Genomic DNA, 15,835 nt, shown 5'->3' on the forward strand with positions numbered 1-15,835 from the left:
GTATATCACAGTATTAGATATTTTTACATTTGCACTAAATGCTCGTGCAGGTGCTCTGTGCTAATAGTTTTTTTGTTTTGTATATTTACTTGTATATTTAATGTGGATTGTCTGTTTTATGGAATAGAATGTTAACATGGACTTTGGCCGTAATAAGGGATGTGTCAAAATGAAAGGTTTTGGCCAAAAGTGAACAAAATGAAAAGTTTTGGCTAAATGCAGGTTTTTTCACCATTATTTAAATTAAATTAAATGTCTGTAAACAGCCATTCTTAGTTTATTCTCCGGCACTTGCCTCAACACAGCTGACATGTTTGCTACATTTACATAGAGCGTCTCACTGCACGCTGGTTGTCATTGTTCAGTAAAATATATAAATATATGGTATATTTAGATAGATATATATTTTTTTTTAATATATATATATCTACTCAGCCTAACTCCAAAAGCCGAACACCTAAAGCACTTTTTTGTCATTTTCGGCCAAATAAATTGAATTGCTGAATATTTGTAGCATCCCTTGCTACAACACTGAAATAATGCTTAAACTAAGAGGCAGTATTGCTTTGTCACATGTATAGTGTTAAACCTAATATTTCACCCTGCACTAACCAGAAAGAGTTCATTCTGGGGGCAGTGGTGGCTCAGCGGTTAGAGCGCCGGGATATCGATAACAGGGTTGTGGGTTCGATTCCCGATTTCCATATTTTGTTTTTTTTAATATTCTAAGCTTTACTACTTTTAATATTTGCATTGAAATAAGCTGATATTGACTTCTGCCTGCATCTGAGCGAGCTAAAATATAAAAGGCAGGCATGTTAATTACACTATCTAATAAACATTTTGCGTTTTAATTCCGTGCCATAAAATAATCTGATACTATACATTTATTATATGTATTATATTCTTTATTATATTTATTTTCTTATTTATTTATTATTATATTTATTATATTATATTTTATGCTTATTATATTCCAGCTCAGAAAGCCAGGTTCAGAGTGCAGGGTCAGCCTTGATACAATAGCAGAGAGGGTAGCTATATCAGCTTAGAGGACCTGGATATTGACCCCACAACCTTGTATCAGCACTGAAATGCAGTTCTGGAATCAGGGCAACCCTACCATGCACTAGTGTGTACTGAATGTGTGAATGTGTATACGTTTAGGCAAAGCCTCACCTGTGTTAATGCTTTCACTTGCGCCCATACTGAATGCCTTGCTAAGAGATGCTACTGACTGTCTAGGTGAAGAAGTGCCCAATGAGCCCAGCCCTGAGGACTGGGAGGTGGAGCTTGGGGGTCTGGAGGAACCACCTGTCTTCAGCTGGTCATTTTCTGCCTTTAGGTTCTCTACAGTCATCTGCAGGAGAAGATTGCTCTTATTATACATTTACAGTGAAATTCATTTTTATTTTAAAAAAGGCTACAAAAACACTGATCTATAAATAGAATCTAATTAAATTTGGTAATATAACAGTGGGAGTTTGCATGCATGGGAGTGTGTGTATGTCTGGGACTTGCTTCACAAACCTGCATCTTATTCATAGCTTCCTGGAGCTGCTCCAGTTGGTGGGCAGAGCTTAGGGCCTCTAGCCTGATATCTGTGAGCTTGCGCTCCTTTTCCCAGAGCTCTGACCGCAACTCAGACACCACATTCTCATCAGTCTCTGTGCCCTCTGTGCCCTCACTGTCCTCATGCAGTCTGTGATGAAAAAACAACAACATTTTATTTAACAGTCACGCAGTATATATCTTATAAATCCAGCTTAAATGACTGCTAACAACCCCTTCTTCAGTCCACATTTAAAGACATCTAAAGGACTCTGACTGAAGACCCAGGGGATATTTGTCCACCATCTGGGTGCCAGGACAGAGAGGAGCCTGCCTCATTTATACCAGCGGTCAACAGACCTGCGCCTGGAGATCTGCCTGCCCGCAGAGATTAGCTCTGATCTTAAACCATCACACCAAGGTCTCTAAATACTGGAGGATGAGCTTGAATAGCCAAATAAGGTGGGTTAGATTTTTTTAAATACAGGAGCTTTTACGGCATCCCATTCTAAACCCATAGCCATTAATATGGAGCTGGTCCCCCTTGAGCGTTCTCTGTGCTCTGAGGAGCTCAGCATTCGGCACTGACCCCGCTCTGTAGCTTTACGTGGTCGGACGCTCGGTGGCTGAGCTGCTCTCTGTGGTTCCTCTAAATGCTTCCACTGTTCAATAATAATACCACTCACAGCTGATGGAGGAAGATCTAGGAGGGAGGAAATTTCACCAGCTGACTTCTGACCAGCTGGAGTTCAGTGAGCTCTGTAGAACATCCCATTCTTTCACTAATGTGTTGAAAGGCAGACTGCATGGCTAGGGGGCTGTAGTTTACACACCTGCATTCTATGATTAAGAGGTGTGTCCCAATACTTGTCTATATAGCATATCTCGGCCAGTGAAATCTTAAATCTAGTTGAAATAACTGATATTTGTTGTAATAATTGGATGTGCCTTATTCTACATTTTATTGCAGCTAAATAATCTATTTTTGGAATTGATCAATAAAAAAAGCCACTATAGATGCAAATAAAATAAGCAAAAAAAAAAAAAATCTTATATATATAACATATTATTAACAAATGTTAGACATTTAGCTACATTTAAGAGGATTTTACTTGTTAAGATGTTTTTTTGCAGTGTTGGAGGACTGGTGACCACCATGGTCATAAACTACACAACCACTCACTTACCCTGAGGATGAGACAGACATGGAGGTTTTTAGGGAGGAAGGTGGGTCATCCATATCATGGTGGATTTTAGGGGAGGAGGGAGCCGAGGACTCTGGAGTGGCAATTTCCTCGATATCTGCATATGATTTGGAGCCCTTCTTACTGAAAGCCCTGTTAAAGGAACTCCTCAACTAAAGAGAACAAACAAAGAGAAAGGGTTACCATCACACAGCATTATGCATGCAGTATATAAAGAATTGAAATGACAGCAGAGTTGTTTGGATGTGAAAGTTAAGATGATAAGAGGAGATAGGGAGAACGAATACTGCAGCTTGTGTGACGAGTAAGCATGTCATGACTTATTGTGATGGGATGAAAAAGTTCTCATATGCAAGCTGTGAAGGACAGCTTTTGAAAGTCTAATCTCCATATTCAGTAAGGAGCATTAGACTTTGTAAACAGGCCTCAGAGGAGGACAAGGCCGAACCCCACTACACCAGGCAGCTGTTGTGAAATGTAAATGACTCCGTCACACTGAGATTCTTGATGGGAAATATTCATTTTGATGAGAGCAACAAAATGTCGTAAATGTGGTTCAGCAACACGGTGAGACAAAAACAAAGGCTTTTTACAAAAACAGAAAAATGTCAAATATGTGATTGTTATTACAGGGCAAAGAAAACAGAATTATACAGATCACTGATTAACATGAACAATGGGAAATACATAACTAACGTTATTTGTGAGTGTCATAATATGGAAGCGGTGGAAGTTTTAGTCTTAGACTTGAGGGACACACGCAAGTGAGTATGATTCTTTGGTGTTTCTTTGAGGTGGTGGAGGGTTGTATTAGGGAAAAGAGGGCCATAACGAAGACAATCTTGCTTTTTGTTTTTGGATGAGAGGGGTGGGAAAGGCACTCACCTCATACACCTTAAAAGGAGAGAAAGGGGAGGCATGGGAAAGAGAGCAGACCTATGCTTAATGCAGTTCCCAATTCACAATAAACAGCAAGTAAGAGCACACATACACAGAGTGAGAAAACAGGGAAAGAAAGGAACACATAATAATACATAATTATATTGTACTAATAAGTGCCAGGTTTTGGGGTTGGTTTTGAATCATTATCTCACACCACAGCAAGTATAAGTCGAGTGTAGATGGAGAAATAACCTTAGATAAACCTTAGATGCATTGACTAGGGTTGTAAAAAATCTACTTGTGTTTATATATGTGTTTAATATGACTGATACTATATTATATTTCTGCTGTTTATTTTTCTTCAAAAAATGAAGGAAAATTGCCTTGTTCACATGTGTTTACACTATATGTCCAAATATATGTGGACATGATGCTAGTGTCATTGAATGCAATCAAATCCTTAAAGAAATGCTCCAGAATCTAGTAGAAAGCCTTCTTCCCTAAACAGTAGAGGCACTTACTCCAACAAAAGCAGGATAAACTATTAATACCCTTGATTTCAAAAGAAATACTGAGCAGGTGTCCCATTACTTTTCTCCATATAGTGCAATCACTTCAGTGCAGTCCATGTGTACTAATACCGTATTCAAATTTTGCAATGCAGTGCCAGATCACAAAACCTGCGGAAGGTATTGTGTATTGTTTCCATGTGTTTACACTATATGTCCAAATGTATGTGGACACGATGCTATTGTCACTGAATGCAATCCAATCCTTATAGACATGCCTCAGAACCTAGTAGAAAGACTTTTCCCTGGACAGTACAGGCACTTGCTCCAACAAAAGCAGGATAACCTATTAATACCCTTGATTTCAAAATAAATAATGAGCAGGTGTCCCAATATTTTTGTCCATATAGTGTAATCACTTCAGTGTAGTCCATGTGTACTAATACTGTATTAAAATTTTGCAATGCAGTGCCAGATCACAAAACCTGCAGAAGGTATTGTGTATTGTTCACATGGTTAAGGTAATCTACAGGGTCATGCGTGCTGTATACCGCACTGTGTATCAAACTGAATCATGAACAATGAAGGGAAAACTAAGAAACCAAACCATAGCCATGACTATATTACTCAAACTATACTATGGTTACAGTACGCCTGTTTAAAGTGGCTACCCTAACCTTTAGAAAAATGTTTGCCTTACTGTCCAGTAAAGGCAAATGAACACCAGTTCTTACCCAGCTCTTCTTCTTCTTCTTCTTGGCGTCCTGTTCCTTCAGGCTGCCCATGCTGGAATGGCTAGTGATGCTGTTCATGCTGGATATACTCTCAGATGAGTTCTGCCTGTTGATTTGTAGTTCTGGAGAGAGAAGGAATAGATGAATCGAGGGTAAGCTTCAGTATCAGAGACGTTCATCTACAAATACGCTACCATCTGTTCTCTCAGCTCATAACCCCAGTCTATCAATATTAACTGAAAAGTCTTGCTTGAAATAAAAGGATCACACCTTTGGGTGTGCAGTCAGGGGGGTTGAGCGCTCCCTGGATGATGTCTTGGGCCTCTGTGTTCTTGGATTTCAAGACTTCAATGGTCTCCCGCAGGTCGTAAAGTTCAGTGTCCTGCAAGTGGTAACGTGAGAGTGGACAGTTCAGCGACTACAGGTGACACGTGCAGATTTTTGGATACACATGCAGTACTGTGTAAAAGCTTAAGGAACCTAAGCACATTTACAGCGTAAACAAAAGTAGGTGAGATCTTGTCGGTGAGCTAGTCTGAAGAACAGAGCTTGGTTCCTCCAGGTTTCTCCTGGACACCCCCCCCCCCCCCCAGTCCAGCCAGCACAGCGTGGAGGATGTGTTCAACTCCATCATCATCATCATCATCATCATCAGCAGCTCACCTGATTTACCATCATTAAGCCCTGATTTACCACCAAACCAGGCGTTGATCTGAGGAGAACTCTAAATAATACTAGACTCCATGAGGAGAACTTTGGAGATGTTCTGATGATGAACACAGTGATGGAGAACCACCACCACCACTCTCTGTAGGAGTTTTATTATTAGTGTTTATTATAATATCAGTGTTTTACTGAGGAACTAAACACTAACTGCCCAGATAAGGAGCCGTCTAATGCCACCTTAATGGTACCTGAATTTCATGCACATTCAAGAAACCACGCGCAGAAACTGACCTTCTGTTCGGAGGTGACCGACAGACTCTGCAGGCGAGCGGTCATGAGCGTCAGACTCTGTTCAAAAGCTGCCACCAGGTTGGCCTGCAACAGAAAAGCATACATTAGTAATGAGCGGACACGGACACACACAACAACACTGAGAACACCTCACACACAAGCGCGTGTGTGTCTCCATCTGGGCTGGAGAGAGGGATGGGAGGAGAATGAGGCAATGAAGAAAGGCTGTGGAACACGGAGGGGTGAAGGGATGACGTGAAGAGAGGATGATCTGGATGGCAGGTTCATGAGGTCTGGCTTTGGAACACACACACACACACAAACAAACGTTTACACACACACGGCAAAGTTGTGTGTGTAAAAGAGAAACAAAACACATCTTGCTAATAGAGAGATAATCAGGTATCTACTGCTGATTCTGATAGCACTGTGCATGCTACATGAGTTAGCAGCCAAAATTAGTGCATGTGAAATAATATGAAGAGGACTAACAATGCATTAAAGGGCTCATATCACAGAAATATGACAAATCTGAGGTCACTACCATGAACCTGTAGCACTGGAGTATTTTAGAGTGAAGGATGAGAGGCAGGGCTGGGAAGTAAATGTCCGACAGTCCACCAGACAGACAGACCACTTCAGTCAAAGTCAGGCAACCAATCAGAACAGTGGCCATATATATATATAAAAGGTTGACCACAAATAAAACACACTCCCTAATGGTTTTCATCACCCCTTAACATACTAAGGTGTACTATTCAGTAACTTCAGGAATGTCTGTATAAACTGGTGGGGCTATTCTTTGGTAATAGTAGAAGTTTGTAATAACAATAATAAGCTGTTTAAGGGGTTAAATGTGTAGGAACATTTTCACCCGCAACAGCTCTTCTGTAATTCAGCCATTCTGAGCGAAGCGATGTTTACTCTTGATGATAAAGGAGAAATAAGGTCTCTGCTTTTCTCAGCTGAGCGCTCCAAATGAGAGGCAATTCTTACACAACGTTTCTACTAGGGATGCACCGATCCATCTTTTTATGTTCCGATATCGGCCGATCCCCGATACCGATCCGATACCATTGCTGAATTAATAAACCATATACCTCAACATCTGGGAGAGACTGAAGACATCTGGACTGACGTAATCATTACTTCACTAACTTCATAAAACAAACTATAACAACACAGATCTAAATGAACCCAATTTCTGTTTATTGGTCACTAAATTGAATAACTGTGCTGGACCTCGGCCTTGCTGGTTGGATAGGGGGAGACTTGCTGTTTGCTATGATGCCTATATGTTTCTCTAATTCTGTGTTATGAAGCCTAGAAAATCGGCAGTGCGAGAATTGGGTTCTTTTGGATCAGACTAATTATCCGATATCCGATCTAGCTAATTTTGTTAGTATTGGGACGAACATCCGATCCTAGTGTGGGATCGGTGCATCCCTAGTGTCTACACCTATATGGTAGTGAAGTCGGCTGCTAGTTTACTTTTGTCTAGTAAAAGACAGCGGACATCTCCTCAGTGTGTGCCTTCATTCACACAGCCATCCTCCTCTTCAGTGGCCTGGGGAAACCAATTCTCAATAAATGCCACAAACCTTTTTTAGATATTTTTGGTGCTGCCTGACATTTACGAGTGCCTATACGTGGATTTACCACACATAACATAAATATCTCTTAAAACTAGAACAGACAGCGTCAGTGATGTGAAGAGCTGAAAGGTATTTTGGTGCCAATAAGGCCTCTTTTCCACTGCAGGGTCAAATGGTTATGAAAGCTGCGCCATAGCGTCCTGCGCCAGTGCTGACCCATTAGACCAGTTACCCTTCCTTTTTCCATTTGCTGTGTTGCTAAATCAAGACCAGGAAGTGCACAGTGTCTCATAATTTTGCAACAGTTGCTGTCTTCAGAGGTGTCTAGTCTCATGTTTCCGGCCTGGTTTCACAGACCTAGCATGTTAGCATAGAGTATACCAACCGAACATCTGGGCTATCGTCAGAAACACTATTTCTATTTCTCTCTTTGCCCTTGACTCCTGATCCTCGGATCAGATACAAATTAATTAACGTCCTTTACAGACCAAGAAATGGTCTCCACCATGTTCTGTACTGGACATATAAAGACCCCAGATCTTGCAGCATAATGGTGATGCACATGTTGAGGCAACCAGCGGATTCCTACGCCATTAAGCCCTTTCAGCTCTACAGTGGAAAAGGGGCCAAAGAGCCTCCTTGTGGAGAATCTTCAGACTGCTAAATGTGAGTTATAAGGCATGTCAGTGAGGTGCTTCACATCCAAAAATGCTATCTGCTTCAGCTGTTGTATTTTCTTACAAAAATTATGAATTAAAAGATTTGAATATTTGCCATAGAAATATGTGGAGAATATGAATTCTGAGCTGATTTAAGCTTGATGTAAGCTTACAAATACAAGGAAATGCAGGATATGGGCCCTTTAATCAAGTTAGTAGTTTCTATGAGCGCATTTGTGTGTGTGTTCACTGCTCAACTCCTCATGAGCCATCCTTCACCAAATGGCATTCATTATTATTATCAACAAAACAATGACATCACCATGGGTCCATATGACACCTAATAACGGCAGAGCAAAGAGCAAACAAACAGGAAATGAGCTCCACTTTGACATCATCAACCAGCGCCGGGCTGGGAGTGGTGGGGGGGGGGCCTGCAGGGGGGCGAGGTTAAAGATCATGCAACAGCGACGGGTAGGGGCCGGAGTGACAGTCCAACAAACCTGGCCTGCCTGCTACAGCCAGCAGCCCCCGGGTCACCCGCAACCAGCCCGCAACCAGGAGAGGACATCAGCCAAGGAGAGAGGGACAGTGGTGTTAGGGCCAGGGTTATATTGCTCACACTCTCTCTCTCACACACACACACACACACACACACACACACACACACACACACACACACACACACACACACACACACACACGCTTTCACACTCATGATCATATGAACAGACAGTACTGGGATCAGCCTGTTCCCTTTTTATGTAATACATTCAAATACAAACTCCTTACTAATACTAATACTACTACTGATAACAATATCATAATGGATATACTTAAATATACTTAAGTGTGATGTTTGCTGAACCCAGTTCTGTAGAAATAAGGCTTTCGGAGGGAAGAGCTGAGTGAAATAGGTTAGTGTGTGTTGGTAGTAAATGGTGGCATCCATGTATACGCATCTAAGAGCATCATTGCAGTGATCAGTCGGCTTATTGTGAAATGATAGAGGATGGCTTAAAAAAATACTGATGTTTACAAAATAGCCAGCAATGGACATCGAAACCACTCAATTTCAGACGAGAATACATCAAGAAAATAATGTGAAAACAGCACCGAAACCAAATGACTCAACTAAAAGCTCTAAAACCAAACTGTACAACTAAAAAAAGGGCATGGTGGAGAGTTGAGGGAAAGAAGCTGCTCCAAAACACTGCGTGAGATGATCTCAGTGTCTGAAGTTTTGATACGTACATTAGCGGACAGCTGGCTGGTCAGGTTGGCCACTTTGTCTTGAGATGCCTCAAGCTCACGTCTAAGCTTTCGGATTTGCTGTGAGGAGAGAGAGGAATCAATCGATCAAATCTTTACTTCTATAGAACCTTAAATACAAGCAGGTGTAATATAAAGAGCTTGACACACGGTGGCGACAAAGACCCAGAAAAGAAAAGGAAGGAATTAAGAACATTAAACAAATGCATATGCAGGAGTTGGTTAAAAAACAAAGTGATATCAATAAAAGTTAATAAAAAAATTCAAATATCAGCAACAAAAATGTCTTATGATCCGTTACTTCCTGGTCAAGGCTGCTGTGGCTCCAGAACCTACCCAGAATAACAGAGGGCAAGGCAGGAATACCCCTTAGACAGGGCATCAGCCCATTACAGGTACCAAACACACAAACAGAGCTAACATGTCCATAAGGTTTTGTCCTCAGGTTCCATGAGGTTGGCCCCAAATATGGATGGGTCAGTGATGGGCCCATCTGAGTTGTACACTGCACATGGGGTCTAGATGGGACCCATATGAGATAAAGGTGGACTGTAACAATGGGGGTCAATTGAGTCCCAGTAGCAAATTATGTACAGACCCACTCAGAGCCCACCTGGAACCCACCTAGCCTACATTCCACCCATGTGAGCCCCACATGAGCATGTTGGCTGGGCAATTACTTACACACTCGCACCTAGGGGCACTTTAGCTTGGCCAATTCACCTAACATGCATTTTTGGGAGGGGAGAGGAAACCTGTGAGAGAGTACCTGAAGGAAAGCCACATGGACATGATGGAGAGTACACCAAACTACTCACAGTAACCCACAACCCCAGAACCCTGGAGGTGTGCGGCACACACACTACCTGCTGTGCTATCAGTAATGAAGATATATATTTAAAATAATTTTAAAAAATCACATCAAATGTAATATATATTCATCTCTACATAGTGACTGATGGTATCTGGACGATGCTGATCTTTACGATCATGAAGAACTTTCAGCTGAAGAATACGATCACTGATGACTGATGGTTTCATGGAGACAGTAAACAAATAACACTAGTTTATGGATGGAGGTGATGGATGTTAGTACATACTGTTCAAATGCAGCCAAACATCACATCCAACCAAACCTTCGGCACAAGCCAAGTGTAGCAAACACGAGCTCACAACAACGACGAGCACAAGAGCGAAACACGGAGATGAAGAAAAGTGGAAAAAGGACAGACTTACCTCTCCCTGCATTCTCTCCTCTGTCTGAGAACGCACGATGATTAGGAGGAGAAATAGAGGAAGAAAGGGTAAGCTAAGTCTAAAGAGCTCAGGACCGGGTACAGTACACACACAAAAGCACACAATTCAAAAGACTTTGCTTCAGATCTTCTCACTGCTTCCAGATGTATCATGTATGAGAACAACAGCTAAGTATGAGAATGAAATTCAGAGCAGAGAGGAAAGCTGTTCTTATCTGATGTGGTCTAGTTTCTACTTACTGAAGAGTAGTTGGATGAAGCATTGGAGGCCAGCGACAGGACAGAGCCATGCACTGCAAAAGAAAAAAAACAGGAAGAACAGATTTACATTTACAGCTACAGCATTTAGCAGACGCTCTTCTCCAGAGCGACTTACAAAAGTGCTTTGCTATTTACCCAAGAAAAACCTCAGCTAGTTTGAATAGGCTAATAATTTAAAGATATCTCTAAGCTTTAGACTCTACTAAACACAAGTCAGTATAGAGACCACTCTGCTATTCGCCTAATTACTCTCGGAAGAGGTGGGTCTTCAGTCTGCGTTTGAAGACAGCGAGCGACTCTGTTCAGACACCCAGGGGAAGCTCGCGCCACCACTTTGGTGCAGGACAGAAAAAAGTCTGGACGCTCGTCTTCCGAGGATCTTAAAGGATGGTGGGTCGAGCCGAGCCGTACTTGAAGCTGGAAGGGCTCTTGGTGTGGATCGACTTTTGACCATTGCCATCAAGTACGGAGGGGCTGGCTGGTCCTTTCTGGGCTTTGTAGGCCAGCGTCAAGGTTTTGAATCTGATGCGGGCAGCAGCTACAGGAAGCCAGTGAAGAGAGAACGCAGCAGTGGTGTGACATGGCTGAATTTAGGGACATTGAAGACGACCCGTGCTGCTGCATCCTGGATAAGGTGCAGGGGCCTGATGGTGCGTAAAGGGAGACCAGCCAGAAGAGAGCTGCAGTAGTCAAGTCTTGAAGTGACAAGAGACTGAATGAGCACCTGGGCGGCCTCTCTAGAGAGGAAGGGTCGAATGCTCAGGTCGAATATTTAGATTTCTTGTAGTGACACTCATATTCCTGTCATGATGATTATGATATCTAAATTACATACAGTATATGAGCAAGTTAAGGTGAATGGGTCTGTATGTCAATTTTGTTGGTTAATTTATTTAGGTTATTAAAAAAAATGTTCCAATAATCATGTCAGAATATTCTTAATTATTAAGCTTATTTTATTGCTGTTTTTAAAAATGCTATTTTCAGTATAATGCTATTTTATCATCATTCTATCAGTGGCATAAAATGCTGTTAAAATTACAATAATATAATTGATGATCATTTTTTCTGGGACGGTATATCGCCAAAAAAATACTCCACAATGACCAGAATGAAAAATGTAACCATCACATCATCTGTAAACATGCCTACCAGCCTCTTACAGCACTGCTGCAGTCATACAGTGCTAGAGTTGGGAAATATGACAATTGTACTATGATACACAATATGCTTTTCTGAGCATATCATGGATATCATCAGGGCTTAAAGCAACATCACGTAGCAACTGTAGCAGCTTCAGAATCGTGCTGATGCTCCACTGACTGTAACAGCGAGAATATAGGGTGTCTCGGTCATTGCCACTCCGGGCCGAAAGGCTGCTACTGCACTGTGGAGCTTTGGTGGAGCTGCACTACAAGACCTCTCTCCAGAACTGCTGCAAAATGCTGAGTAACCAAAGTCCTATTAGTGTAAAATCCTGTAGTATTACTCTACCTCCTCAGCCCACATGCTTCGTTACCTACACACACTGCTTCAGTATCTCTCAGCTTGTCAACAAGTGCATGTGTAGACCTGTTCATGAGATGGAGCTCATTCTGCAATCTGTATTTACAGCAGTGGTGTAAAAGTGAATTACACTCCCCAACTCTAGGGGGACCCCAGGAGCAAAAAATATAATATGCACTTGAACATATGCAACTACTGTCAAATTACTGTGCATCAAAAAAATAAATATTGTTTAAAATATTGTGATATTACTTTTACTATATCACCCAGCCCTATACAGTGCATAGAAAATTAGCCTTTATTTCTAGACAGTTCTCTAGATTATCTGCTTGAATTACCATCAGATAACGAACCATCCTGGCAAATCACATGATTGCGAACGGATTCACAGTGTAAATGGTCCTGCAGAATGTGTGCTTTGCATTCAGCAACTGATTAATACACTGGGCTCTGACTCTTGGATTTCTGTACAGTACACAGTAGAACTTATTATTATTATCATTAAAAACAGGATGGTATGATAATAGGCCAGTCAGACAGGACGTTACACAATAAGATTATTCTTGAAAAAGTGTCTCACCATCTTCTCCAGGTTCTCGGAAGGATCCGGAGCGCATCATGCTCTTGGGCCGGTCAGCCAGTGAAACAGAGCTTCCCAGTGGAGAGCTGGAGTACAGATCATAGCCGGCCTCGTTGGCAGGAATGCTGTTAGAGCGGGTGATGCGAGGGGTGGTGCTGGAGCTTGGGATGGGAGCCACTGTGAGAGAAACAGGATCAAGTGTGGAGAGTTAAGGAACACAGAGAATATATTACAGATTCATTGTATTATTTCCCTCTCTCTCCACACACACACACACACACACACACACACACACACGCGGTCTGAGAAAACCTCAAAAACCGACGAGTCAGTGGCAACTACAGCTTGCTCTGTATCACTCAGGATTGTAAATATGGAACTAGATGTGAATCCTGTTCGAGGCTATTACGCTTTTTCAGATTGCAGACATACACTATATGACCAAATGTTTTTGGACACCCCTTCTAATGAATGCATTCTTCTACTTTAAACTGCACCTATTGCTGACACAGATGTGACACAACAAATGAACACACACAGCTTTTCTAGTCCCTGTAAAGAAGCACTGCCAATAAAATAGGACTCTTTGAAGCATATAAACATGAACCTATTGGCACCATGCCCAATGCCAGGCATGAGCTAGAGGGGTATAAAGTTGTGAAGCAGTGGAGCTGTTCTCTGGGTGCTCCATCCAGTGTGTTTGGGAGGAGTTGGGGAATTAGGTGAGTTGGTGATCATCCAACATCCCGACCTCACCAACGCTCTTGTTGCCAAATGCAATCAGCAGGTGAGGCTGGGACCACCTCATCCCAAAAGCATTGGATGGAGCTCCACGCATGCCATTAGGCATGGTGTCAGTAGGTTCATGTTGTTTATCTGCTCCTATTCTATTGCCAGTACTTCTCTACAGGGACTAGACACTCTGTGCATGTGCATTTGCACATCTGTGTGAGCAATGGGTGCAACATCAAGTAGCTGGATGCATGAATTAGAAGAGGTGTCCACAAATATGTGGACATACAGTGTTTTTGAAAAAAAAAACGACCTTACTATAGCACCCATGTCAGATACTTGATACTCAACATAAAGGTGCTCAACACTTACCAATGTTAGTAGGTGGTGATTTGCCAGAGAATGGGGCCAAGTGGGTGGGTGAAGGGAGCTGGGGTGGGCTCTCTGACTCGGTCATGCTCATAATGGTGTGGGAGTGGCGTCGTTCCTTCCCATCTCCTTCCGACTGTCCGCTTCCATAATGACTGCAGGGACAAAGAGAGGAGGTCAAGATGACACTGACCAACAATGTTTTTAGCAGGACAGTAAGGGATGTGTAAACAAAGTATGAGTACCTTAATCCTTGCTTTGGTAAGGTGTTCCTATCAGTTTGTAAACTGGAAGGGTAGAGAGTAACACAAATAAATAAATACAACAATCATAACAGCAGTTAACAATAATACACACAATTATTATTATTATATGTACTATTACACTATTATATTATGGGTAAAACACATCAGCATTAAGTAGTCACACACTGGCATCTCTTAATATGGGGCATTGAGTAGCTATGTTGTGTCTGGACCAGCAGAGGGTAGTAGTTACAAACAAACAAAACATTTGTTTTTTAAAAATATCATATTTTATATAAAATGTATATAAACATATATAAAAATATCAGCTGTGAAAAATGATAAATGCACTGAAAAAAAAAAAAAAAATATATATATATATATATCCACACACACTTAAAGCATAGAAATAGAATTTTCCCAGTCTATCATATTTCCCCTGTGAAACACACCCCCTCAGACATCCCAACCCACCTGTCACTCAGAGTGACTGATGTCCGATTGCCCGCCCCCCAGGTGCCCGTAGCCCTGCTCTCCTCTCGGTCCCTCAGTTCCAGGCTGGGCGGTAGGCTCATGTGCAGAGAGAGGGACTCCATGCTACGGTGGACGCCGGACATTTTGGGATAGAGCAGAGGGGAGCTACTGAGTGAGAGCGCCTGTCCGGAGAAGCAGCTCGGAGAGTCGATGTGGAGCACTGGGGCCGGACTTGGGGTCAGGCGGGGGGTTACACGAGAGCCTGCGAGGTCTTGTAGTTTGGAGTACGGGGGGATCTTTGGGGGAAGGTCTTCAATGGTGATGCATGAGTCCAAGCTGTTGGAATTGACCTTGTCCAGGTGGATCAGGCTTGGAGGGTGGACCAGAGACTTAGTCGGCATTCTGTCAGGACAGAAATGAGATTTGCTTTCTGTTAGTGGGTAATCAGCAGAGGTGTGGAGCAGTGAAATGGCTCACAGTGCACGCTGTCAAAACAGTGAAAGGGCTACAAAGGGTTCGTTGGGCAGTGCCATGGAGCCCAGCTCTTTAAGTCTGGACACTGAATCCAGATTCCAGTCCTGGGATTTGTTCTCGCTGGACGTTAAGGGAACAGTTAATGTAACTGATTGGCCAAGTCGTTTCACACCTACCACGGATAAAGAAGTCCAGGACTGGAAACTGCATTTTTAGACCTTAGGAGGAACCATTTATATAATATAAGAGATCTGTGTGAAGAACCGTTTACCAATTTAGGTTCTTTGGGGTTTTCATGCTCATTTCACTTCAAAATCTGACAAAAATGGTTCTTCTATGGCATTGCTGTAATGGTCGGCCTTTGTAGCACCTTTATTTTTAAGAGCGTAGTGAAGTTAAAAAGCATTTTCTCCTATATTTTCTATATTTCATATTTTTTTCCTCATCTGAATTCTACTCATAATGCCTGTGTGGTTTAACGAACCAAAACCAATTCTCAAGACCATTTTCCATTTCAGTTAATGCGGCCCCTCTAAAGCAACGTCTTTTTAAATGAAGTTAAATTGCATTTCTG

At 42.1% G+C, this 15,835-nt stretch overlaps 2 protein-coding genes across 6 annotated transcripts in view; both read right to left on the minus strand.

The window, feature by feature from the left end:
* pltp (phospholipid transfer protein) overlaps positions 1–9,863 on the minus strand; it is a 255,466-nt gene extending 245,603 nt beyond the window's left edge. Inside the window, exon 1 of the mRNA XM_072684849.1 lies at positions 9,854–9,863. The gene's annotated coding sequence lies outside the window, so the exon portion shown is untranslated. The remainder of the gene's footprint in view (positions 1–9,853) is intronic.
* Positions 1–15,835, minus strand: part of nav1b (neuron navigator 1b) — a 147,658-nt gene that overhangs the window by 13,065 nt on the left and 118,758 nt on the right. For 3 of the 5 annotated variants that reach the window (XM_072684829.1, XM_072684830.1, XM_072684833.1), the window contains 13 exons: positions 14,788–15,189; positions 14,314–14,355; positions 14,072–14,223; positions 12,968–13,144; positions 10,861–10,913; positions 10,601–10,624; positions 9,347–9,424; positions 5,839–5,922; positions 5,152–5,263; positions 4,882–5,003; positions 2,739–2,908; positions 1,531–1,702; positions 1,180–1,360 (listed from right to left, as the gene is read on the minus strand). In XM_072684829.1, the coding sequence (XP_072540930.1) occupies positions 1,180–1,360; positions 1,531–1,702; positions 2,739–2,908; positions 4,882–5,003; positions 5,152–5,263; positions 5,839–5,922; positions 9,347–9,424; positions 10,601–10,624; positions 10,861–10,913; positions 12,968–13,144; positions 14,072–14,223; positions 14,314–14,355; positions 14,788–15,189 (1,769 nt within the window). The remainder of the gene's footprint in view (positions 1–1,179; positions 1,361–1,530; positions 1,703–2,738; positions 2,909–4,881; positions 5,004–5,151; positions 5,264–5,838; positions 5,923–9,346; positions 9,425–10,600; positions 10,625–10,860; positions 10,914–12,967; positions 13,145–14,071; positions 14,224–14,313; positions 14,356–14,787; positions 15,190–15,835) is intronic. The other 2 variants (XM_072684831.1, XM_072684834.1) reach the window with 1 other exon arrangement.

The sequence above is a fragment of the Salminus brasiliensis genome, chromosome 7 (assembly GCF_030463535.1).
Source record: "Salminus brasiliensis chromosome 7, fSalBra1.hap2, whole genome shotgun sequence".
Lineage (NCBI taxonomy): Eukaryota > Metazoa > Chordata > Actinopteri > Characiformes > Bryconidae > Salminus > Salminus brasiliensis.